Below are 27,100 nucleotides of genomic sequence, written 5' to 3' on the forward strand. Positions count from 1 at the left end.
TCCTCAAATTTTGCTTACAAACAGAAATAAGATGGTCTCAAAACCCACGGATATGTGCCCATGACATAAAACCAACACGTATTTGACAGCCTCTGCTCAGGATTTGTCCCGGACCGAAACAACCCTAGGATCACGTTCAGGCTTACGGCCAGCCCAGCTTTTTCCGAGGGCAAGACCAGGACGCAGGCACATTTCAGCACACCTGCCTCTAAACAATGCCATCTATCTTCACTAGCACGATGCGACATTACACTCATCCAACTAGTAGTGAACAAAAATAATTAGTAAGTACATTTATAAATGACATTTTAAAGACTATTAACATATAAAACATTATCATCTTTATGAAAATAGACCAATTTCAGCACAGCTAGCCTTTCTGGAAGAGAAGGACACTATTATTATTATTAAAAAAAAAAAAAAAAAAAAAAAAAAAAGACAAGTGTTCTCCTGGACAGCTGCCAATAATCTAGTGTAAAATGTCCTTAAAGCAAGACAAACTCCTCTGTACTAAATCTTTTTAATCTTTTCTTTTCATCCTCGGAGAAAAGGTCATTTTCTTCACGGAGTGGACTGGAAGCAAAGTCATAGTCTCTAGAATGACCCTTTACAAAAGTAAACAAGGGGTATTTCTCCTTAGATGAAGATTTCAGCATCTACAATGTAGAACACATACCAGATAAAGTGTTAAACTGGATTTGAAGAAATACAGTAAGCAGCAATATTGATGTAATTATGACTGTAAAATGAAAAATGCATTTTTTATTTTCATTATCATATTAAAACAAAAGCATTGCACAATCTAAACATCTCCTCCTCCTTTGAAACAAACATCTACTTCTATTTCTTTTCCTTCAGACAGTGAATAGCTTCATTCACAATTTTATGAGTAACCCTGCAACTTGTTCGTTCAGATCACCTCTACATACAGAACGCAGATTGCTTCAGTGCAGCTTGAGATCTTGTAAGATTAAAATATATTTATCTACAAAACAGTTAATGCCCGTAACACTCTCCTCAGACACAGGTACGAATTCTGGAGCACTTAAACAACCCAAGAGATATTTTTGGTGTAGTATCAGTATGTACAATAGTCAACACTGAATAAAAGCATAAATATATATACTTAAATAAGCCAAACAAGAGCACGTGGTTAAAAATACATTGACAATGGTAACAGGCCGTGATAACTAGGGCACCAAAAATCTATATTTATAAATAAGAGAATTGAGCATACAGGATGAGGATAGTAGGAAACGATAAATACTTGAACAACCACCACCACACCAGCTACATTTAGTAGCAGATACTAATCCTCCAAATACTGACAGTCATTTCCACTTTTCAGGCTGTTTTGACAACTGTTCACTGATTTTATTCATCTATTTCTTACCTGCTTTGAAAAAACACTCGGTAGATAACAATGCAGTGACATGCAGAACTATACTAGCCTACAGGTAACCGCCGTGTGGAACTAAAGCCTCTAAACATTGTTTTAAGGAGAAACACTTAATGTAAAGCAGCAAAAAAAATCTTTAAAGAGTAGGACCTATTTTTAAAGACATAATCGGGAGGCTGGAAAGAAAAAAAAAAATCACTCAGATTCCTTGATTTTTACTGTGGTCTGAAATTTTCCCCTTTACTCTAGCCTACTTTAACTGCATTTGGTTATTTTGATGTGAAACCTGGGAAAAGGGGAAGGAGATACAGAAAAGACGTACACACAGTAACAAGCAAAAGCAAATAATAGTAACAAGTATTTGTGGAAGAAAGGAAAAATGCTGGTCTGGAAACAAAGTGTTTCTGAGTCTTGCACAACTAGGTAAGTGGATGCAAAGCCTCTCATTTCTAGGGGTTGAATACAAGCTGGGTTAGGAAGAACCGAAATTTGGAGTCATATGAAGGTCTGTGAAGTGGACGGCTGGACTACTCTTAGGAGCTGGATGGCTGGCCAGCTCCTAACTGCAAATCTGCAACAGAAAACTTACCCAAATACCGCATCTCAGGGAAGCCATACGTTCACGGAGAGCACCTATAAAGACGGTCCCTCCAGCTGAGGACAGCAACACATCTGCAGCAACGCTGCTGCTGTCTGTTCAACTTCCCCAAAGCGCCCTTCTTACCGTGCCAGGAACATCGCTCTCCAGTTACCCAGGGAGGCGATGAAATACTAAATACATCAACTAGCCCGACAAGCAGGAGCTGAGTGGATCTTGGTTAAGGTTACTACAATGATTATCAAGCTACATCTCACTCAGTGATCACAGGTAATAAATACCTGATTTTACCTACTAAGTTTCATTTATTTTATAAAAAGTAAATTGTCCAAAGCTATGTCCTTTATGACTTTGAGAAGGCACCACAGAGGGCATTTTCCATCCAGAAGTCCAGATTTTTAAGAGTACTTCACACCCAGCAGTTCTGAAGCTCCATGGATGAGACTGGTTCATAATATCAGTGCAAAAATTAAGAATACAGATCTATGACATTTACATTACAGCTGAAATTACCCTAGGCAAAGCCAGTGAACAAACTTTAGAAACATGGTTTCTGCTCTCAGTTTTGCTGGGGATATCCTACGTAATTCAAAGTAACCAAGTGTTGGACCCTGGGCCATAACTTAGTATAATAATTCTCTAATTAAGAATGCCATTGGGCAGATCTGTTTCACTTGCAAGCTTTTTAGGTAACACTGTGATGATTTCTACAGCTTATTTAATAAAACATCAATATTTTTTTTAGGATTTCAGGGTTAAACAGGACTCACACTGTTGCCACTGCAATAATTCATTTTTGTACTGAGCTGCATCCAAGCTCAATACACAGTCAATTCAGTTCTTCAGAGAAGTTTCTCTTTCTGCTTAGAACCTGGGCTACAAACAGTGAAGTGCAGTTTGGCCCAAGTGGATTATTAATTTGCAGCCATGAATTGTGGTAAGGGAATGATTCATTGCGTTAGCAGAAAGGCAAGGCTGGTATCAGTCAGGTAATGCAGTAAAGCAGCAGCAGAGGCTGCAGCCAGGGAGAGGCAGAAGCTTCCTTCCCTGGTGCTGTGCAGGACTGGAGCTTCTTGCTGACCTCCTGGATGTGCCACGTGGAGCCAAGAAGCCAGGCAGGAGTGGCTGTGCCTGCTGGGTATTCATGCTGGAAATAAATCTACTGACTATTTAATTCTAAGTATTATTAAACTGCTTACTAACACCTACCTAACTAGCAAGTACAGAATGCAATTTGGATGGATTTTCACCATTCACTCTATTTGGGCCCTTGATTTCAAATTTCTCTATCACTGAATAAATGGCTCATCAGGTTTATCCTCACACAATAAAAGCAAAATCTTTCCTCCCACCTCTTATAACCCACAAAAGCAGCAGGAATCTGAATTTGCTAGTTTGGCCTATACAGTGAGAGTACCCTGTGCTAATAGTGCCGAGTTAGAGCACTCAAATTGCAAACAAAGGGAAAAATAATGGAGGAGAGCAGGAAAAAACAAAGGATGTGAAGGACAAACTGAAAGATCATAGGATGTTTTTCGCGTGGTATTTGTATCCAAACTTTCCTCTGCTATGAAACTGTGTTATACGTTGATACAAGATAATGTCATCAACATTAAAGAACTTCTATCTGAAGTGCTAGGAGAGTAGTTCAAAGACTTCAATCAGACCTGGCCATTTTCACAACAGATTATTAGGGGAAGAAATGTACTTCAGCCCAAATTCAAAAGAAAAGTGGGGGGGGGGGAAAAAAAAAAAGAGAGAGAGAACTTCTAATGCAGGTGATTCTGTAATTAAATTTTTACCTCTCTGTATGAGAACCAAAAAAAAAACTTCAACATCAGTCAAAACCTACTAAACCTTATACCCGGTAAGAAGTTTAAAATCCTGCTTTAGCTATAATACTAACGCTGCTTAACAGGACACTCAAAATATTGCACAAACATTAATTCTTGCATACTTATGCTAAGTAATATGGTTTGAATATTAGCATCGCAAATATCTTCACTGCCACTGAGTCTTTCACAGACCTTTTTTAAATCACAAAGCATGGTTATTGGCTACCACAGTTAATATATTAATAAATCTGTACTTCAAATATTCATATATGGGATAATCAAGAAAAAAGAAGTCAATTAGATTTGAACCTAAGTAAACCTATACCTGTATTTTTCAAGTGGAAGGACACGATCAGACAGATTTACTGGGTGATACCCGCTCCGCTGACTTCCAAACATTGTTACCCAATCATGAGCACGCTGCTTTACATTGAAATGCAATCAGAAAAAGCACTTATGCTAACAAGAAATAATATACAATTTTGGCTTGATCAAATACTTTCATTAAAAAAAAAAAAAAAAAATCTTCCCAAGGGATTTATTGCCTTTTAAAAATTCCTCATCAGGTACCGGGTAATTCCAGCACCTCGGCAGGGTGGCTGCAGAAGGATTTTCACTTCAATAGTGCCACCTCGTGGAGCTGCCATGTGCCATCCTGGCTGCCCGGCTCCGGCTTTGTTTGGAGCCCTTCACTTTGCTCCGTTAGCGACAGCCTCGCAACACGCAGCTCGGTTCTGCCCAGCTTTTATGTATTGGTAAAAACAGACGAAACGAAAAACAATCTGGATTTCTCACGCTTATAAATTCAGCAATAAATATCAAGAAAAGAATTACTGGTATTTAGTAAAGCTGTGCTGATCCTCTGCCCTTACCCCTACAGAGCACACACATGCTGTTCTGGCTGAGCAATCGATTTTGCAACTTCGACACCTACCTTGGTAATTTCTTCAGAAGCCTTCTCAAAGTCCTGCACAGTTCTACAATAAAATCCTATCGTACAGCTCGGATCCATTTTTTTGAATGACATCTTTTTGGGAGACGGACAGTGGAATGACTGCAATTTGCAAGATTAAAAAACAGGAAATGGATTAAGGTTGAGAACGGCACAGACCAACGCATTTACTTTTTCCTTTTTCTTTAACCGACAGCTTTGACATCCCAACCCGCTCTGTCACTTGCATTAAACCCCAGCACATGCCCCTGAAGTTGCTTCTTCCAACCCCCACCCAAAGAGATTCTGGAAATTTGACTCTCCACACGTGGAAAGCCTCTTGCTGTTTGTGCTGCATTCACCAAACTTGCACGTAGCACCACGTGCAAGTGAAATCTGTCAGAGGTCCGCCGCTCCAAGCAGCCCTGTATGAATATTCCCAAGGCAGAGGAGGTGAATGCTCTTCTGCAAATTGAATTTGTAACAGCTTTTGCACTATCTTACAATTACTGCTTTACTACCACCGCCCATTGCCCCTTTCCCTCCCCCTGCCTCTATAAAAGAGGCATAATGGGATAAACCAACCTCATCGATTTTCCTTGAGTGAATTAAACGGGTTAAAAAACGCACACACAAAAGCAAAACTGCATTACAGAAGCCCAGAAGTATGAAAAACAAAAGCATGCCCTGCTTTATAAATATTTTTCTCCCTAATGTGGAATCTCTTTCCATGACAAATTATGCTCTGACAGTGCTGTGAACTGACGCTATCAGCAGCCGTGGTGTAAAAGGAAAAAAAAACAAAAAAAACAAAACCAACAAAACAGTCTTCCCTCCACTCTCATTCACAGTTCCTGAGAGAAAAGATAACAAACGCGTGCTTTACCATCATTATGATGTGCGTTCGTTTATTAGAGGGATTGTAGCTTTGGTGAAGCTCATCATCTGCAATTATTGCCTAGGTGGAAGCCACCCCCTGCGAGGCAGTCCCGGCGCTTCTGCAGCCAGCAGGCAGGGCCAGCAGCTCCTCCAGCCCGCTGCACCACCAGCGCTGCTGCCACGGCTGCTCAGCACCACAAACAAACGCTAACACGCCGGGTCGGCACCGCTCCGTGACGGAGACACCCCCGTGCTAAAATACAGATTTTATTTTTCCTGCACTTCCCACGGCGATCGATATTCCCCGGGGACTGCTCCGTGCTGCTTCCTTCCCCGTCTCCGTGCGTGCAGCGTGTCGGCAGCTCCTGGCACAGCGCGGGGCCAGGGCAGCTCGCTGCCACAGCCCCAGCACCACCACCTTTCCTCGGCTGCTATCTGATTTGACCACAGCAATATCAAGCAGTCTGTACTGTAGGCTAGAACCCATTCAATCTTTAATTCTTTTTTTTTTTTTTTGCTCATCAGAAAAGTCAATCTGCAGAAGACGACAGCACTTGTTCCCTACCCGGAGAGTATCTGGCAGTGCAGGAGTTTCACCTGCTGAAGGGTATTGCTCTTAGCTTGTGATTACAAACCTGAGAGGTATTTGTATTAAACCTCTGCTAAAAAAAATAAAATCTAAGCAAAGATTAGAAATAATATTTATACAAGACTGATTTTTATATTTTTTTTCCTAATTCTGTTCAGACTTTCTCTGCAGAAATTGCAGGCTGAATATTCATTCCTGAGTCCTCAAAAGCGCAAACTGAATTCCACCTTACACATCACATTGCAACAAGATTCCCACTACACTTGTGCTGCACCACTCAGGGCAGTGTTCTTAATGCTACACCAATCACTGTACAACAAAAGAAGTGGAGAGGCTTTTTTCTTTTTTTTTTTTTCCACTCCTCCAAACAAATGGATTCTGGAAGCCAATACAGAGTGGATTGATTTCCAACTTATTCTGGACAATTTGTCAATTTTGAAAATACTCCCCACAGATAAATCTAACAAGCAACTATCCACACTAAGAAAGCAATTTCTGTTTACTTTTGACATTTCTGGACAAAGATATAATACTATTAAATGCACTAAGCATTAAATTGCAATATATTTTCCGTCTGCAGAAAAGCATTAGGATGCGATCAAGCCAAGTTGGCAGCTTGTGTACCTTCAAAATACATTTTAAAACCTTATTATTTGGAAATTCATATTAATGCCAGCCTGCAGCATAATCTGGAGGATTAGTCATGGGAACAGAAGCCAAAGAGATGTGTACTTTTTGTAGCTTGCCCACTGAGCTCCAGCGTGACCTTAAGGAATTCACTTCAGCTCTACATCTCCGTGCTCTTCCCACCTTTTGTCTGGCTTACCCAATTAAACTGTAAAATCTTCAGAGAAGGCACCGTATTTTACAACAGTTATTAGCATAAAGGGGCAAAGATCTTGGTTATAATCTCTGGCTGCTGCCACAATGCAGTAGCAAAATAAGTAGAGAACTGGGACTCTCGACAACCCTTCTTCCAAATACCTCAAAGGGGTAAATTCAAAGGTATCTCCGAAAAGAATTAAAGTTTCTGCCTACGATATTTTCTGATTCATTTTGCTGAATCTAAAATAGCAACTTTTTTTTTTTTTTTAAATCAGAACCTTCTAATTTGCTAGAGAACCTTAAGACTTCCACATCATATGTCACACCAATTAAGGCATCTTGTTAAGCATAAATACTGAAATCTATGTTAATGTTTGCTTTTACTCAGCCCTAGGATTTAACATTAGCCCTGTATAAGCCCTTTGATATATGTAATCTCTTTTCCTATACATTTTTGGATGGTATTTTGATTAAGGTGTTGTGATCAGCTTCAAAATATTACCTCCTTGAAAGTGGTTTGTTAACAGTTCTTTCTTTTCATGATAGCAACATACAGGAACACTGATTTTCCCTCCACTGCTCTCTCAGTTTAAGGTAACTCTTAGCTGCTATACAAACAGAAGCCATGACGATGTAGAACTTGATTACATACCCTTTGACTTTCCTTCTAAGTGTAACCTGTCAGTTTAAGATCACCTACCCCATTCTTGAGCTGTGACTTCCACTCTTTACAAGACTTTACTGCAAACTTGCAAGAATCCTACATTAAGTAACTCATATTTCAGGGGTGGTGGACATAAATCCATATTCCTCTTCCTTATTGAAATGCAACATGTTTTTTTCTGAAGCTCTGTTTCTACGTTTAGGAGTACTTAACTTTGCAGAACACCGTGGCATGAGGAATCACTACTAATAACCAACTCTGCTCCAGCACAGTTGATGCTGTCCTAAGCAGTGGATGTTTTTGCACTTAATGAAGGGTTGCTCCGAGGTGCCTGGAAGTTCATGCAGAACTTGACCACACCAATGTCAAAAAGGAGAGTCTGTATGGATGGCAGTGAGTGCTTTTACTGTGAGCTCTGTGGCTACTGAGCACTCCCTTCTGTAACTGATAATGTTTTCCCATGGTGCTAATAAATAGAGTCCTTTAATAACCTCTGTTAAACTCCATCTATTCTCAATGCAAATTATTTGGAAAGAAGTTAAAAGGGAAAACACTACTGTAAATAAATAAGTAATAATTAAAAAGCATGATTTTTAACTAGTACGCATAGCCTGAAAGGACAAATTCATTACACCTTGATGCACCCAGAGAAAGGGAAAGTAAGAACAAACCTAGCACCTATGTTTTCAGACCTGTCAGTTTCTAGGAAACAACTATTCTATAAAGATTGCTGGAGTAAAAATAATAATAAAACTTGTTAAAAGAAACAGTTGAGAAGAGTTGAGTATTGTTCATCTAGTCAATGACAAACCTCACTGCTAAGCCTCAGTAATTTCACTTGTAGGAAGCTATAAAAGTGACCTGCAAAGTAGTGAGAAGCAAAAATTACATTTAAAATATCCATCTACTCCAGTTCAGAAATATTAACAATTCCTGGATAAATAATTATCAGACACGCCTATATAAACTCTGGTTCCAAACTGATTACGGGCACCTACTATTGAGCACTTCAGTAATTCTCTCAATAATGTCCACTGCAACTTGAAATTACAATAATTTATAAAAACATGACCAAAAAGATAAACTAACCCAATACAAATCCAACTAAATCACGTTTAAGATCTCCAAGTATTGTCTATTTTCTGTGATAGAAAAATACGTAAGTAAACTGATATCTAGTTTTGAGGTTTTCCAGTCATTGAAAAGAAACAGAAAAGTGTTAATGTAATAAAAATTAAAATCTTATATTGAATTTTAACCTCTGGTCATTTTTGTTGATTATAGGCCTATAAAGAAGGGCAGAACTTTGATAAATAACATGTAACTGTAAAACCATAAAGATGCAGCTAGCTAGAACATCTCTAAATAATTAGTGTTTGATTCATATGGGAAGAAAACAGTGCCAGGTCTATATCCATACTACCTCAAGAGGGAAATCCTTTATGCTGACATCTACAAAAGATTGGCAGTAATGAGGATCCATGTAAATCAAACTGTCATCTACAAGGACAAAACAGAAGACAAGTAATTCAAAAAACACCTTATTATTACACTGCTTACAATCCAATTTCTATGCAGAAAAGCTGAAAAAAACGCCAGCGAGTAACTGCTTGCCAGGCTGATATTCATTGACTGAAGCATAGGTTTTTGCAGGACAGATTAACTTTTGCATAATCAAATATGCTTGTATAAGCAGAATTTTTATAAAGTGATGAGACTGTCATTTAATTTTTGGTGATAAAATTACTTTTACAAACACACAATTATATTCTGGAGTTTGCATATGAAAAATGCATTGTGCTGCTTCAGCCTGACAGGAAGAATTTATTGCTTGTCATTTAGGCATCAACTAACACCACTTAAACTAGTAAAAAGTAAATATGTAAATAAGAACTGCCAGACAGTAACAGCAAAGGCTCCTGAAGTTTGGTGAAATGGATAAATTATGCCTTGTTTATGCAACATGGGAAATTAAATGTACATTTTACAGAATCCAATTATTGTATGAGGTAAATGACAAATGACTGGACTTTGGTAGATATGATGAATTAATAAGGTACTCATTTTGCTATTTTAATCATGCTATTTCCCACTGGTCCTATATTAACATCCTAACTCCTAAAGCAAAATATTGAAGAGACATTAACATTAAAACACTAACCTTGAAATCCAGCAAAGTAATATGACTGCTTGGGCTTGCCACCAATGATACCGACACAATACTCAAGGCTTAAAATTCCCTACAAGCAAAACATTAAATAATTAGAACAGTGTTAAACAGAAAAAAAATGTTAAACTAAATTAAAATCTTATTTTACTGTTTTAGGCATTATTTTTCCCTTTTTTCCTTTTAAAAATAAATAAATAAATAAAAATGCAGTTGACTTCCGGATTTTCTGTGAATTTACTCAATTTTATAAGCTTGCAACTGACCACAGTGAAAGCCTGCCACCAGACATTCCAGAGAGACTGAGAAATTCTCTTTTTTTCCCCGATATGCTCGAACATTGAGAGAATTGGCAGTATTATTTTGGGGGAGGAGACAAAACACAATGTCATAACAGTTGAGCGCAGGTTGCATAGTCAAAAGATATCAAAATATTCAGATTTTCAGAGTTTATGTATGTTTACATTCTGGGGTCTTGAAGGTTCTCCTCTTTTTGCATTCAAATGTCTAAGTTTGTCTGGAGTAGGGTATGAATTTTTACATCCACAGGGAGAAATGCCGTTCAAGGAACAGTAATTACATGATACAGCCCTAAAAACAGCAGCCCAAAGAACGAGATCAAAGGGAGAGAGAGAGAACAGAAAAGCCCATCAATGTTATGATGTTCTGACCATGAAGATAGGGAATTGGAGCCATCAGTAGCTCACCTCTTTGAGAAAGATGCATCAGAAATACACCTATGGGGGTGTAAGGAGAGGTGGGATGAAATCCCAGAATCATTTTTGTCTGGGGGTGCAGAGGAAGGAATACACTCTCCTGACTGCTGCAGCTGGGAGCTACTAAGGACAGGAGCTGGGGGAGCCACAGGCCACAGTCACACCAGTGCTGCCAGTGAATTTCTGTCCCTTCACGTTGTAAAGGAGTTGGGATCTGTAATGCGTGTCTGTGCTATCACACAAACCGAGATGTATCATTCTTAGAGTGAAATAATGCGATCGCCCAGAGGTTTCTCGCTAAGCCAGCCCCAATGCCAAATAAGCCCTCCTCAAAAACACACCACCAAACGTGCTCATACCCTATGCCTCATTCTAAATATGGTATCAGGAGAAAAAAATAAAACCAGCAATAGCAAGATTAATCTGAAAATAGTTTTAAGAAAAACATATCAGCTCTTAAAGCAGCATTATTAACGTTATTTCTTACAGTGAAGGTTCTGGTTACAATTATAACAATGGAGAGATGCCATTATTATGTGTTTGGTTTGTTATTTTTAATTAAGGGGAAATAAACAAATAAACACAAAGGATAATCACCTCCTATTTGAGGTAAAACTACTACTTCCCATTAAGACTTGCTTTCCTGGCTGTGTCACCACCTGGGAGTTCCTCACTCACCTGGTTTATTGCATTAAGTACCCACAAAGGAATGAAAGCAGGTATGGAGGCTTCCCCCTTCTCTCCAACGTAGCTCTTCCTTTCACAAGGCTCTGTTTCTTCACAGGACTTATTAGGATTTTTGTGAGCATTCAGTCCTGGCTTAACAAAGCTCTCCGTGAGTTATCCTACCAGCTGCAGAGGGAGGTGAATTTTGCCAACACCAAGCAGTTCTGAAAGCTGAACCCAAGTGTTCCAACAAAACTGCAGCCCAAGACCATTAAATACTCTGAAAACTGAGCAGCCTTTAAACATCAGTAAATCACAGGGGCTTTCTGGTGGCACTAGACAAATCTTGGCTGGCCCAAAGTGGGACAGCAATCCAGAAGACAATCACCTGAGCTAAAATGAACTCTCCATTAGCCGGCGGTCATATCCACATCCTCTCCTCTAAGAGATCAGCCATTAAAATCATAACCTGTACATTATCGTTGTCCAAACAGGGAACATTTCTCTCAACAAAATGATTGATGTTTCCTGTTCTAATAAGACCAAGGCTTCTTGTTGAGGTAATTTCTTCCCTACTTAGACAACGATAAAGTAATGTAACATAACAAAAACCGTTGTACCTGAGATGCTAACAAAGTCAGCTTCACTGTGGTTTATACAGGTTAAGAGAGGGCTGCTTTAGAAAATGTTCTTTGATGGTTTAACATTACAGAAGGTTTAGCAGATGAGAGGCAAAGGCTGAACCAGCTCATGAGGACACATTCTCTGCCAGTGAAACAGGAAGAGAGCAAAGCTATTTAGAGTAATGAATAACTGTTTAATCTATGGAAATTCTCTTGTGAAACTGAATTATAAAATATTTATCAATTTTCATCCATAAATATAAAACCCTTTGTAAAAATTACCTCTTGTACTACATGGTAAAATCTGCATTTTTAACTTTAAGCCAGACCCCAAGAAATTCAGTCACTGCTCAGCGAACAGCCAAGACAGAGACCGGAGTGACTGATACAAGCAATCCAAAGCCCGCTTATCACAGTCTCCTTTATAAGCAAGGGGAAGAGACAGCCCCAGCCATGGTGTCTGAGCAGCAGCAGTCACCTCTAAGCAAACTGGGATGATGTGGCTGTGCTTTGCAACCCAGGGCCATGAAAACGTATTTCACTCTGGCATAAGGAGTGCTTTTGGTAGCTGAATTGAAGAAAGCAGGGTAGATCTGGCCACTGCCACCCATCATAAAAGGCAGCGTTAAAGAACCAGAGCCACTTTTCTTTAGCTGAGGAAGCCTTGGGAAAGTTGCAAAAGCAACTGTTTGTTAGCTTACAAGTGATGGATCAGGAATTGGCTTGAAGGCCTCACCCAGAGAGCAGTGGTCAATGGCTCCATGTCCAGGTGGAGGCCAGTGATAAGTGGTGTCCCTCAGGGGTCTGGGACCACTGCTGTGTAATATCTTTATCACCACAGACAGTGGGATCAAGTGCACCCTCAGCAAGCTTGCAGATGACACCAAGCTGAGTGGGGCAGTTGATACAATAGAAGGAAGGGATGCCATGCAAAGGGACCTGGACAAGCTGGAGAAGATGGCCCATGTGAACCAAATGAGGTTTAAGAAGTCCAAGTGCAGGGTGCTGGGGCAATCCCAGACATGAGGACAGACTGGGAGAAAAACTCACCGAGAGCAGCCCTGCAAGGAGAGACTTGGGGATCTGGTGGATCTAAAGCTTGATGTGAGCCAGCATCATCCTGGGCTGTATCAAAAGTGGCCAGTGGAGGAGGGAGGTGATTGCCCTCCTCTGCTCTGCCCTTGTGCAGCCTGACTTGGAGCACATTAGATGAGACATTAGGAGGAAATTTTCACTCAGAGGGTGATGAGGCACTGGAACAGCTTGTCCAGAGAGGTTGTGGATGCCCCATCCCTGAAGGTGTTCAAGACCAGGTTGGATGGGGCCTTGACAAACCTGATCTGGTGGGTGAGTGACATCCTGCATGTGGCAGGGGAGTGGACCAGATGCAGGTGATTTTTAAGGTCCGTTCCAACCCAAGTCACTCTATGACTTTGTAAATACCAGTCAAGTATGCAATTTTTAAAATTAGAACAGAATTTAAAGACGATATTTCCTACGATAAATGACATCATGGAAAAAGACAAAGCAGCAGGGAGAAGAGAACCCTCTCTCACTAATGTAAATATTCTTGTGCTGAAGGTGTAGGAGATGGTCCATTGTGTTACTGTGCATCAAGCGTTAGCTCCGTAAGTGGAGCCTCCACTAAAAAAAAGGACAGCATAAACCTTCCTCAAGTTTTACTCCCCCCCCCAGTTCATTTTTATTTGTGGTGACTGCTTACTGCTTCTGCATCACTGTCCTTAGAAGCATTCATCCTACTGTCCACATAGCGAAATGATAGTGGAAGCAATGACTAAAGGTGTCAAAAAATGCTATCCCCTCTCTTAAGGGGAAGAAAATGAAAAGGTAGGAACAGACAAGAAACAACCTTAAGCCATTTGACATTTCAGAAAAGAAGAAACAGATTAAGGTGTTTGCTATATTTATATTTTAAAACGCTGACAGATACTTATAGCACAACTCTGGCAGCATATGTAGCTAAATTACCATTTATAATTTGAGCCACTACATTAATGTCTTTTCAGGTAGCTACTTCAGGAGCAGAACAGTTTTCACTGCTTTACCAAGGGACATCATGTGCTCTGCAATTATGTCTGATCTTGTAATAGGGAAATTTAAAATCTGTAAAGTCAAACTTTACAACCTTCAACTGTAAAATCACCACCACACATTTAATAGGTAGAAGATTACCATCGTGAAGTCTCTTTTCATATCACCTAGTGCTACGATTTGAAAAATGATTGAACTCTCATTTCATACCTTTACAAACTCTAAGTAGTCCGTGTTTGTTCTCTCTCCACCAAGTCTCACAGGAACTAATATAATTACAGCTTTTGTGTCTGTTTTCTCAGAATCCGTACAAGAACACTGTCTGTCAATAACGTCTGAGCTGTAGACTGGAAAGAGACACAGAAATATTCATATTTAAGACACATCCGCTAGTTTTTACAGAGACACACCTTCAAAATGACACCACTAAGTCTGACAAACTATTTGTAGTCCTTTGAAAATATTGCTGTCCTCCTGAAATATAACTCCTGGGCGACTCTGATAAAAGATAGTGTTATGCTTCCTTATTTTCAGCAATATCTTATAATAATCAGCTGCTGCTGAGGTAAGACACATAGCCAGGAAAATGCAGCAGGAGTAGGTTAAGGAGAGAGCCAATAAATATTTATTCACAATTTCTTCTAAAAGGAGTAATTTAAAACTTGCAAGCCTACAACTAACAGAAACAAACACATTAAAGGAAAAAAGGACAATAACTGATTTTAATATTCATGTTCACTGTCTGAAGTTAATACAAAGCAGTCCTTGAAAAATGAGTGAGAAACATTAAATGCAGTATTACTGCTTATTCCCTCCAAATTAAAAAGGATATGAAAATCATCACCAGGACAAAGAAATGAAAAATAAACAGAATTTTCTAAGTTTCCATTGTCATTGTTAAGTCAGGTGAAACTGGTTTGAGGCATACAGTTAAACAGTGTCTCTTTAAAACTAGTCTGATGGATTACACACAGATCCCATTCCTTCCTGTCCTATCAAGATCCGTTATGATTTAACTAAAATTTCTGGCAGCTAAACATGGCTACTAAAGTAATGCACTGTGCTAGATTTGAAAGACTGCAGTCATTAGTGTAAGTTTTCACCCCATGTTTATTCTATCTTGTCATCACTTCCTGCTCTTGAACATCTAGGGCTCTAAGCTCCTCTGCCTGTTATTGATTATTTAAAATGCCACGCTGCAGCAGAGGAAAGGTTACCACACACTCTGGGTCGCTATCCTGCTCGCATCTCTGAACTCAAAGCAAAAATGACTTCTTACTATTCTAAGAGACTGGTGCGGTATTGTTTTTAATTAGATACATACATATATTTTTTTTTTAAAGAAACCTGTGATGCAAAAGAGAAGATAAAATGTAGCTAACAAATCTATTCCAACTGAAATTAAGTATCTTATTGCTTGGGATGGTTATTTTTAGGAAAATACAGAAGCTGTTACTATCTTATTACTTAAACAACATTGACACAGAGTAGAAAAAAGATTAATTTAAATCCTCAGACTCCTCAAATAAAAAGCTATTATGGGCAGATTGTAAGAAAAAGTTTTCTTCCTGGATTCTGAATTTCATTATCTTAGTAAGAAACCAAACAAGCAACGTGTAAGGCTTTCAAATCGTGATGCCCGATTCTCAAACAAAATAACAAACACCTGCCTCTACCAAGAACCCCTTTGTCTACATAATCTCTATTTTGTGGATCCATTTTTGCATTTATTTATTTTTTTCCTTTATGGCTCCATTGTCGAGTGCTTAGTGAAAGGCATAAAGAGTGTCTAAAACGTTTGCAAAAATCTACATAGTCACAACATTTACCTGTACAATCCTGAGCAACATAGACTGTTACTCCTTGTAGCTCAGGGTCTCTGGCTTCTTCAACAGCTTTTCTAAGTACAAACACAAAACTATCATCTCTGATTTTAGAGAAATTAACATTAAATAAACACATATTATTTCATTTTTAGAAACAGGTTGTTTTTAATTGTTCTGCTTTTTATTTGTCTTTTAAATTCAAAACCCCTTCCATTTCAGATCACTACAGATGGAGGGTGATTTTCAAAAACAAACAAAACCACACAAACAATAACACTGGATACCCAGATCCAGTTCATATGGCAGTATTTTTTTTTCCCAAACAGAGATAACAGTGCCTGGCCATTTAGAAGAAACAATGAAAAACCATACACACGTTAAAAAAAACACAAACACACACACACACATTAACTTACGATGAAATTCATATTCATCTACTTAATTTCTTTCAGTTTATAGCAATTTTCAGTTGTGTATTGATATAATAAAGGCTAAATTTGCTGACAAAATTATTATTTTCAACTTGATAGATCTCTTTAGTTGACCTCCATTTGTATAACTAGCCACAAATTAGCATCCCACGTCTATTGAAATAAAATCTAGCACATAAAAAGCTATAGGGTTTCACCAAAACTTTCAAAGAGATAATTGCAGTATTAGACTATCCTCAAAAGAATAAGAGTAATGGACCTAAAAACTAAAGAGAAAATATATGTCGATAGTCTGAAGCATGGTCATCAATCAAGGACAACATTTGTAAAGAAATTAAACTGTTCAAAATAGAAGATTAGCCTTTGACTTCCAATACATGCTTGCATTAAATGGTCACTATCCCTTTATTTCACAATATATTTTGAGGAATCGTTTAACACAGCCATTCTCGAGTTATGAGAGTGCTATACGTTCTTAGTGCTGCTGTAAGGGGAAAGGAGATCTAGGAATGGAAACCTTGGTGGTGTTTAAAATCGTCGGTGGGTTGGCGTTAAATGGAATGCTGGGCCGAAATTTTCCCCCCGCTATCTATTAGGTAAACAGGCTGATGAAACGTAAAGCAAGCAAAAAGAATTCTGACAGCTTCTGTTATCAGGAAAAAAATAGAAGAAAATGTATAGGTAATGCTAACCTGTCACATCACTCTGTGCGTTTGCATGTAGGCACACATACATCAGAGCATTTCATGATTTGTTTCACTTCGGATGAGTATGTTTGGATGCTAATTATCAAATTGTTCCCTCTATACATATAGATTAACGTGTATATGTTAACATCTCTACATATACATAGATTGACATAGGAACTTTGACTTCTGCTGCTTAAATGACTTCTTAGTGATTCAGTAAACTGGAATCTGCTAAGAACCTAAGTATATATGACTATAAAAAAACCCAAATCAGTAATATTCAAAGAAATGGTATATAAAGGCACACTGTATGGAGAAATTTGACTTTCGACTTTTTTTTTTAAGCCACACTGAATGTCACAGACCCTTTACTTTTACTGTGATATAATTATAATATTAATAGTCCCATACATTTACAGTTTCACAAGAATTTGATATGTGCAAAGAAATGCTGAAAACATCAATTTTAGCTCTGACATTTCATTACACTATCAGTACATTACAGCCCCCAGGTTACAGTATAAAAAAAAAAATCTATAATGTTATGCATGTTCCAAGGTTGAAAGAGTGGTTAGTTTTTAGAACATTTCATTAAATGCAGCTCTACTTAAAAGCCCAGGTTTGGGAGAGACCTTGGGACTCTTACTGCACAATGTACAGGAAAACAGGAATGTTGTTTTTTTCCTGAAATACATTTGAACAGAGGCTCAGAGTTTAATTCCTGTGCCTACTGCTATTTCCATTCCTGCCTCTGAAAAAAAACTCTAGAATTGCTGCTAATATGGACATTTTACAAAGCCAATAATGAACAGCTAGATGCTCAATTAAGCTCAAGTAATCTCATGACACTTCGAAATGCTTCTCCTGTAATGGGCAAGGCACGATAACAGCAAAGAATAAAGATACTTTTACCTTAAAATGTGTGCAACAACAGCAGGCCCGTACCAATCTCCAGCAATTTTTCCAGACTTCTTTCCATATTCTATCAGCTGATGTAAGCCAAAAGCTGCCAGCGGAGAGTCACCAAACCAAGAAATTATTTTTCTATGATAAACTTCATTTCTCATTTCATTGTCGCCACAGTTTCTCCTTAGTGTTCCCCGATGATGGTTTGACAGGATCTTGGGTTCCCTTTCAGCTGTAAGCGAAGCTTCGAACGATGCTGTCAGCTTTTTAACTGTATGGGCCGTCCAGGATTCAGAATCTGAATTCTCAATGTCCAACGCATCTGGCCAGACCCAGGCTGCAGCAGGAAACATTAAGATGCAGATTAGGCTTACTGTTAACTTTTGGTATAATCAGCAAAGCACATTCCCTTCTCCCCCCAGGTTCCTCAGACCAATACGTACTTTATATACCAAGATGCAAATGTCACTGCTAAAATGTAAACAAAGGACAAACCTGCAACATAATTTGCTTTATTTTCTGCTGTATGACAGGAGAAAAGAAGTGCAACTAACAGTAAATTTTATTAGCTATTTATGCTACCTGGTGTAGTGGGTTACTTAGTTAATATATAAAAGACATACCCGATCACAAGGCACAGAACAGAACACTCATGCATATTAAAAACACAAAAGTTAGCTATTAAGTAGCATTTAGTTTTGTTCAAGTCAGTCAAGAAGCTTCAAAGCCTGTTTTTTATTGTTTTGGTCTGTCAGTTATTAAAAAAAGGCAAAAGTGGGGAATTACTCATGTAAAACAAACGCTGCTTCCTGGCACAAAGCAGAGCAGCAGGAAAATGCGACAGATTCTTTTAATTAATACATTTGTCAATTCTTATATTTACCTGGTTTCCAAGACAAACTTGTTTAGCTATTCAGCACGGTATCTACAGTGCTTTTCTAGCAAGAGGTCTCTCTTACAATGCATCCTACATGCCTCGTTCCTATTAATAGCATAATGGTGGTTCAGCACATCTAGAGAACAGCAATGTTTCACTTGTCAGATGACTGAAAGTCTCTCCCACAAGTCTGAACAACTATTTGCAACACGGAGCATGTGAGGAAGTCTCTGAAACACAGCGAACTTACTGCTAGGCCAGAAAATATTCTGAAGGTCTGCAGGGAGCACCCCAGAGTGCAGTGGGGAAGGTGGACACAGCCAAGCAAGGAACAAACCCTAAGGACAAGGTGCTCCATGTAGCAGCATCAGGGCCCTTGCTACTCCTGTCTTGTGAGCTTCAAATTTAAGTCTGTCTTGAGCACAGGCACTTCAAAAGTACACTTACCAGTGCCTTAGTATTTAAAATAAAAACTTATTTACAACATCACTCAGCGATATCTGGAACCTTCCACACAGCAGTGAACTGTGAGTATTCCAGCTGGTAACTGCAGGCAAGTTTTGCTTTGTAACAGAAACAATACCATTAAACTATAATGAAAACATCTCTGGGAAAAGAGTAAGCAGCCATGAAAAACTTCACGTAAACACTTAAATCTGTTTAAAAAGCTACCCAGACCTCATAAAAAGCTTTGCAAAAGATAATTCACCAGCTGTCAGAAGACTACGTAATGAGAAAAGTAGTCCAGAAAGACCATACATATTCCACTTTTCTACATATTTGGATTGCCACAGAAATACCAGCACTCTGGAATAACAAGAACACTTCCCAAATGAGGATTCATGGGGGACAGTGCAAGAAATTCTTTGTAACCATAGATTTTAAAGATATAAACCTGGGGCTTTTTCATTTTGGGTTGCTTCAGAATGAGCTGTTACATCCTCCTATTCACAGGTAGACATCTTTTTTTTTTTTTTTTTTTTAAATATACATATAACAAAAGTTATATATAAGGGATTTGTGTTCTCTCAGCAGAAGAATTTTTACCTGTTTTGATACTTGCAGTCAGTTGGAAAGAATAATGAATGTTTTATGATTTAGGTACCTACAGGAATATTCAGTAAGCCAGTTTGACAGTTCAGTCATGACACTGCCAAGAAGGAAGGCTTGGTGATGCAGCTGTCTTGGGACCACATTCACAGCTTACATCATATTTACACATTAAGTACCAAGTATTTTCAAAACAGGCTTTCAGAACTATCTGCTACTAAAACATTCCTAAGGATTCACCAAATGGTTTAGTAAACAATATTCTAACTAATGTGTCTGGGTGGCTTCAGGCCCAGAGCTCAGATCATTTTGACAACAGTGGTGACAGAGGATAAGAACGATTCTTTCAAAGGGGCAATGTGGTAGATTATGAAAGAGATTGAGGAAAAGAGGATGAAAGACAAGGTGGTTAACCATAAGAACCAAAAATACCTCTACAGAGGACATGGCACAGCTTAGAAGAATGGGGATGGCATGAAACCTTTGAAAGCACAAAGTGTTCCAAGTATCTTAAAGCTACTTCCTTTAAACAGCTGTGACTGAAAGAGTAATTTCAGACAGACAATAAAAAAAAAAAAAAAAAAAAAGGAAACTTCCTCTGTAAGTACACAGGGAAATGGAAAAAACGAACTAGTGAAAATTTCAACATAGAATGATGTATTAAAGTCCTTCTATTGACTCAAAATATTAATACTAGGATAAATTGAATAGTGTACAACTTAAAAACTGATAAAAGAACATTGCTTTTGCTATAGCCCACAGCTACGGGCTGTGGAACTCAGTTCGACATTCAGAGTTGAAGAAACGAGCCAGATTTGAGAGAATTGGACATTTACATGGCTCACAGCAATATGTAGATATCAGATCACAATTTTTTGTGGTATTTGACTTCACAATTGGCTTCTGTGGAGCTTCCAGTGTCTTTCTTTGACACAATCTGGTATTCCTTTTTTCAGAAATGGAAGAGTAGATCAGCTAGATCACCACTCTGTCACAATACAATCCCAGTGTTAATGAAAGGAAGTCCAGAACCAAAACCAGCTGGAACTTTAGATTCTGGCCATATAAAGACTATCACACACTCGACAAAACACCCATGCCTGTCATACCAAATGTACAGATCCTCCCTTGTAACTTACCTCTACCAAGAAAATGAAGCATAAGACCTTGAGCCAACAACATTTGACCAGTTCTCAGTGTGCAACCCCAACCACAGTCTGTCGTTAATGCAGACCCCTTTATCTGAGGAAATTCCTCTCTGTAGGTCAGCCATATTCTAGAAATGAAGTCTTTACGAAACTCGTCAACGTTTCCTGAAATCTCTGTATTGATATTGTCAAAACTGGATCCATCTGTAGAGAGTTCACCAGACTCTGTAAGGCAAAGCACAATTCAAGTTATAACTTGGCATGGGATTTCTGTTACTGGAATGAAAATATACAGGTATTCTATCAGACAGATAGGGCAAACTTGCAAAAATTAAGTTGCTTCAAATACAAGAAAGGAAAATATATCAGAAATGTTCCAGCTTAAAAAAGACTAATACAGACAGTGACTGTCAATGCAATTGCTAACTTGCAAGTAAACAACTGCTTAATTCACCTAGACGTAAACGGTCTAATAGAGGCATTAAAAAAAAAAAAAAAAAAAAAAGACAAGATTCTTAGAAAACTGCACACTAAAAATGACAACAAAAGAAATGATAAAAGGTGCTGGTGTGTGACTCTTTGTACACTTGTCACTATTTTATTCATGCATTTTTAGAAAATCTCATTTTGATGGGTAAATGAAGTAAAGTGTAAATTACAGGTCTGATGTTTACAGAACAAGACTACACTGTAAAATACGAATAAAGCAGGTTAGGATGGACTGCATTAGTGGTGACGTTCAACACACTTAAATAAGAATTTTCTAAGTTTTTCACATTTACATTTTGAATTCAGTAATTGTTAATGAAGATCTTTCTAGATGATTAAAAATATATCTGTATAGTTCTTGCCGGATAAGACTGGAATGAGCTAAGCGCTACGTACATACCATCAGATTTGAAGTGGTAACATTTTCCCAGCAGGAAAACTGGAGAGTTTCTACTGAAGTAAGTTTTTGTTTTCAATACCCAACCTAAAATAAATGCAAAATGCAAAACAAATGCAATTTTGTAACTGTAGCATTCCAAAAACGCATTTCTAATAGCATCTGATTAAGCCTTATAGGGAAACGTAGGGAAAATGTAGTAAAATTGGGTCTTACTTTCGTAAATAACAAAAAGGTTAATATCACAAAACACAGATAAGAGTTCTGCCTTGAAAGTGATAATGTTATCCATGTATGAGCATCTGAATGTTAATACAATTGTGCTACTGTCTAGAAATTGTTAGCATACAAAAGTGCTACAGCTGAGCTTAAGTTGCTTTGTCTCCATTGTGAATTCATTATTGCGTAGTTTGATTCTGAGAGATTCCCAACTCCTCTAATAATACACACAAAGCTTTGCACATGACCAGTAAAAATGTAGGAAGAATACTAATTTTCCTGTAGGATTAAACATGCCTCATTACAACATTACATTGCAGATTTCAGACTCAAAAAGTATACAGAAAACAATTCTATGTATATTAAGCCAACAAATTAAGATTAAGGACAGGTTAGTAAAAGGGACACTTGAAAATCTGCTTATTTTCTAAACAAATTACTGACATCCAACTGTGGAAATGTATGTTACACAAGCGTGTGAAGTAGATACGTCAGTGGTGTTTGTATTTCACACAAATCCTATTTTTTCAAGAGTACATCTAAAAATAAAACCCCTGGGCAAAACATTCCATACTATCCCCGTACAAAGGCTATGCTAATCTCGTGCTATTTAGTGTTCCTTACATAATGCATGTATTGCTTTCTGCAATACGCCATTTAAAAATGAAATTATGCAAATCAATTTTAAAATGGAATGCCAAACAAGTTTGTTTATTCAGACTGCTTATTATATCAAAGTTAAAATGGCTTCAAGGGCTACATTGCATTTTTGATCATTAATATTAGTTGTTTCTGATTCACGATTCAGATCATATCAACAAGACAAGTTCCACTTGTTTCAATGGAGACATTCAATGGAGATTTTAGCGTGCATTGTTTCACTTACTGTATTTCATGTTGTGCCATGCTGACATAAACTTTGATTTTATCTTTTCTACTTCATCTGTCCCTGTGGCCTCCATATTCAAATTCCAGAGAAAAAGCCATCGCTGTCTTGTAAAACATTAAATTCTGCTGCTGTAAAAAGAAAAATACAAACATATCCATGGGCAGAGAGCACAGTAGTATCACTACCCACACACGTGGGTACTTAAGCCTAACATGACCAGAAACAGTAATAAACTTGCAGAATCCTCTACTTCCAGGGACTGGGAAGCAATCACATGTTCCATGAATAAATCATAAAAACATTTGATTCCAAATACCCACTAATAAAATTACAATGCAAAACTAAATAAAATATAATGTTCTCCAACAGCTCTCTACTGCACCACAAACTGATCTAGGGCATACAACCTATGCTGGTGTACAAGCACACTCGTTCTAATTTGCAGTGTAATAAAGAGCTGTATTTCACTACTACAGGTTAGATGCTATTATTTTCTGCTAGAAAGAAAACAGTGAGTAATTTTTTTCTCACATCAGGGAGTCAGAGCACTGATAAACATATCCTGGCTTTAAAAAAACAGCATTAGTTTCAGATTTCTAGTATTTGTAGTCAAGAATTTTCCTAAGCCCAAGTGTATATATTTTAGAGCGGCTGATAAAGAACAAGATGCTTTGCTGCATGTGTACAAGGCAGAAAATAGTTAATGAAAATATGTGTAGTAACAGTGACATAATTCTGAACAGAACTAACTTGTTGGAGGGGTAACATCAGAAGCCGAGCAGAATACTGTCAACAAATCCATGCTTAGTTTACATCCCTTCGAAGCATCACTTGCAGTGCAAAAAGGCTCCCTTCTGATTTGATCATGTTTTCTGCAGTAGTCCAGCTGTATTACAGAAATGAGAGTGGTAAAAGGGTGGTAAAAGGCACTACTGTGCAGATCTTTTTTGTTAAAAAAATATACTATAAATTGTCCAAAAGGTGTGGCAGCAGCATGGAAATGCACATTCACTGACTCTCTAAGTTGCAGGACATGATAGACTTTACCTTAAAACCACTCTGAACTCCTGATAATAGGAAAAGAATATATACTACCTTTATTTATCCCTAGAAGTCTGAGGATACAGGACAAAACTCCTTTTGTAGTCCACCTGCACCACTTACTAACAGGAAGTTTGCTGCTAAAAAATACAGCTTCCTTCTCTGCATGCATACTGTCAATGATTCACTTTTAAATACTTGGTACAGATTTTCCTGATGATATGAAGTAGCACATATCCTTAAATAGGTAGGTGGAAAATATTTTTTAATGTGGGACATCAGGAGTTGATAAATAGTGGAACATCACTGCAGCCTTCACCATATTCTTAGCCAAGTTTGATAAGAACAAATGATAAAGTGAAGAAAAGTAAATTATTTCATTTAATTAATCAACCTAGAACAGGACGAGACACCATCAGAGATGCTGAATCAAGAACTGTATCTACCTTTCCATGCGTGATTGTCCACGGAACTGAGATCAAAGCAGATGAAGTCTAAAGCCTGTTACTTCTCTCCACTGGGAGTACAGTTTCAGGAAGTAAAATGTAACCCCTGTTAGCATAATTCCTGATGCTCGTATCTCTCGGTGAAGAGAATATGAAGATGTTGGGGTGTCAACATCTTCAGAGCCTGGAGGTACTCACACAGATGCACTGTTTCTGGGATCTGGAGGTAAGGCATGGAAAATCTTTTGCCCAAGCCTCCCCTAACATGTTTTTCTGCTATTCTATTGTATTATTTTTTATAAAAGTTGCATCAACAACCTTTCCGACCAAACAAGAGGCAATACAAAACAAATACTTTAAAAAAAAACAAAAAAAAACACAAAGCCAAAACACTTAAATTAGCCTTTAATTAAACTGGTTTTTTGTAGGGGAAGGAAGAGAAAGACAATTAAAGGTTGGGTTTTGATTCTTGCCCTCCCTGCCCTGCCTTTTTTTTTTTTTTTTTTTTTTCCACTTCAGGAGAAAAAGGAAAGACTTTGCATAGACACATATCACTGACTAGCTGGCAGTGCTGGTAAGGCCAGCTTCTTCAGGAGGTGTGTTTGGTCTGATCTGTCCTCACGCAATCCATCAAAAATGGTCATTTTTGTAGAGGACAGTGACTGCCATAAAAGCCAGTAACTGTAAAAGCTCCCTCTAGCTAAAATTAGGAATGAAACAAACTCTACTGTTCCTAAAGGGGCTGAAGGAAAAATTATGCAATGTGAAAGAAGCTCGTTTTCCTTTAAAAGACAATGGCCATCTCAGTACATTTTTTTTCCATTTCTTCCCCAGTGTTATGCTAGGGATGTGAAAGGGACTTTAAAGAAGACTGCTAACACAAAGCAGACAAACTGATTGCACTTGAAACATCCCGGGTTTTCCCATTCGTGTAAGAACTTAACAGTAACAGTCCCGCTGAAACTACTGGAGCAGTATCAGGAGACGGTCACTGTGAATAGATCCAAGCCCAACAGGCACAACACAAGCCCTGTTATTAAGCCTCATGCTGATGGTTTTGTGGGGAAGTTGGCTCACCCAAGAGGTTATCTGGAATATATGCTATTACCTCAGCGTGGCACCACAGCCTGAGCACACACTGACACCCTGTCTGGGACTGCCACCCACCCAGCCGTGGAAGGGGACGGCTGTACCAAAGTTCCTGCTTTTAGGGTTGTTTTATTATTTTTTTTTTTCTGTTTTTAACAATGGAAAAGCGCCTAACCTGCCGCTGCAACTCCAGTGCAAGGGATGAGCCGGGTCCGAGCGTGACGACCTCTGTTAATCACAGCTTTTACTTCAACCTGCAAAGAAACCTCATTAGCAGCAGCACCACTTAGCAAACCTCACAGAGAAGCCCCTGACGGAAAACAGAAACGTTTATAAAGAAATAGGGTCCTCTGTACGGAGCCCCCCCGGCTCGAAGACGGCTCCCCCGTCCCGGTTTTGCAGAGGACCCACGACAAATCCTCCTTTTTCCCCTCAGCTCGTTGCGAACCTGCCCCGCTCCGGGCTGCCCGGGGGCTGCGGGGCTGGGCCCGGGGCCTCGGAGCCGCCACCGTGAGGGCCCCGCGCCGCCGGCCGCGCTCCCCCACGACCGCTCCCCCTCAGCGGAGCTCCGCCACCCCCTCCCGAGCCGCCGCTCCCGGCGGGGCCGCCGCTTACCCCCGCGGTGAGCTCCGTGCTGCGGTCGGCCGGCAGCGGCCTCCCGGTGCCTTGGCCGCGGGGGAGCGGCCCAAGGACTACAAGTCCCGGCGGGCGCTGCGGCGGGAGGAGGCCGGGCGGCCGGGCGGTGAGCCCGCGCGGGGCATGCTGGGAGTTGTAGTTCAGAGGGAGGGCGGTTTTCCACAGCCGGGCGTGGCGGGATGGCGGCGGAGGCTGAGGCCAAGGGCGGGAGGAGGCTGCAGACAAGCCCCGGGAAGGGAGGCCTGAGGCGAGCTGTTGGCTCGTGTGCCTCCGCTCCAGTAAAAAGGGTGCCAAAATCCCCGAATTCTGTGGGGGCTGGTGGTATTTAAACCTCCAGCTTCAACGTCTATGTGTTTAGTTGTATGCCAGCACTATTTCCAGTTGTTTTTAATTATTTTTTTGAATTCCTTTTCTAAAAATGGTCAAGGAATCACATCTGCTCTCAGCTTCCTAGGCTACTTGTGCTGAGGGATTGCTTGTAGTTCGTTTGTAAAGCAGCTTCTTCATCATAGGTTCTTCATCAGTCAGCTGCTTAAAATAATCATTGGACGTACCAGGAGCCAATGTTTGAAAACAAAGCAAAATAAAAATCAATAACAAAGAAACACTACCCCCAAAGAAGTGCAGGATTTGGGAAAGATAGGGCTTGAATTTGCTGAACACCTGTAACCGACATTATTACTTCACATCCTATAGAAAGGGTGTGTTCTCCATGTGCCTGGGACTCCAGAAGCACAAGTTTGGGTCGATGAAGGAAGTTTAATGATTTTTTTTCCCCATTTTGTGATTTTACTGCCTTCTGCTGGCCAATGATGATCAGGCTGGGTTTAATTTTTTACATTCAGCACGTGATTATAGCACCTGATCTAAAATCAAGCTTCAGGAGGATAAATGCCAACAACGGGTATTTCATGCTGTTTTTTTTTTTTTTTTTATGCGTCATCAAATGGATATGATACGTTCCACATACTGGGTCCATAAGGGCAGAAGATCTTGGGTGTAAGGGTGCAAAGCAGAAGACAC

At 39.1% G+C, this 27,100-nt stretch overlaps 1 protein-coding gene across 2 annotated transcripts; it reads right to left on the reverse strand.

Moving 5' to 3' along the window:
- Window positions 1-445: 445 nt before the first annotated feature.
- On the reverse strand, window positions 446-26,121 carry ATG4C (autophagy related 4C cysteine peptidase). Of its 2 annotated transcripts, XM_032192496.1 has the most exons (13): window positions 26,057-26,121; window positions 25,617-25,695; window positions 23,616-23,751; window positions 22,863-22,993; window positions 21,761-21,844; window positions 20,863-21,096; window positions 17,803-18,133; window positions 15,774-15,844; window positions 14,155-14,291; window positions 9,882-9,960; window positions 9,144-9,220; window positions 4,767-4,886; window positions 446-656 (listed from the first exon to the last, which is right to left on the reverse strand). In XM_032192496.1, exons 4-13 carry the CDS (start codon window positions 22,936-22,938, stop codon window positions 486-488), a joined length of 1,380 nt encoding a protein of 459 aa, XP_032048387.1. In that variant the 5' UTR covers window positions 22,939-22,993; window positions 23,616-23,751; window positions 25,617-25,695; window positions 26,057-26,121; the 3' UTR covers window positions 446-485. The 2 variants fall into 2 exon arrangements, with proteins under 2 accessions (XP_032048387.1, XP_032048386.1); XM_032192495.1 differs by lacking the exon at window positions 23,616-23,751.
- Between the last annotated feature and the right edge of the window lie 979 nt (window positions 26,122-27,100).

Source organism: Aythya fuligula, chromosome 8 (assembly GCF_009819795.1).
Source record: "Aythya fuligula isolate bAytFul2 chromosome 8, bAytFul2.pri, whole genome shotgun sequence".
Taxonomy (NCBI): domain Eukaryota; kingdom Metazoa; phylum Chordata; class Aves; order Anseriformes; family Anatidae; genus Aythya; species Aythya fuligula.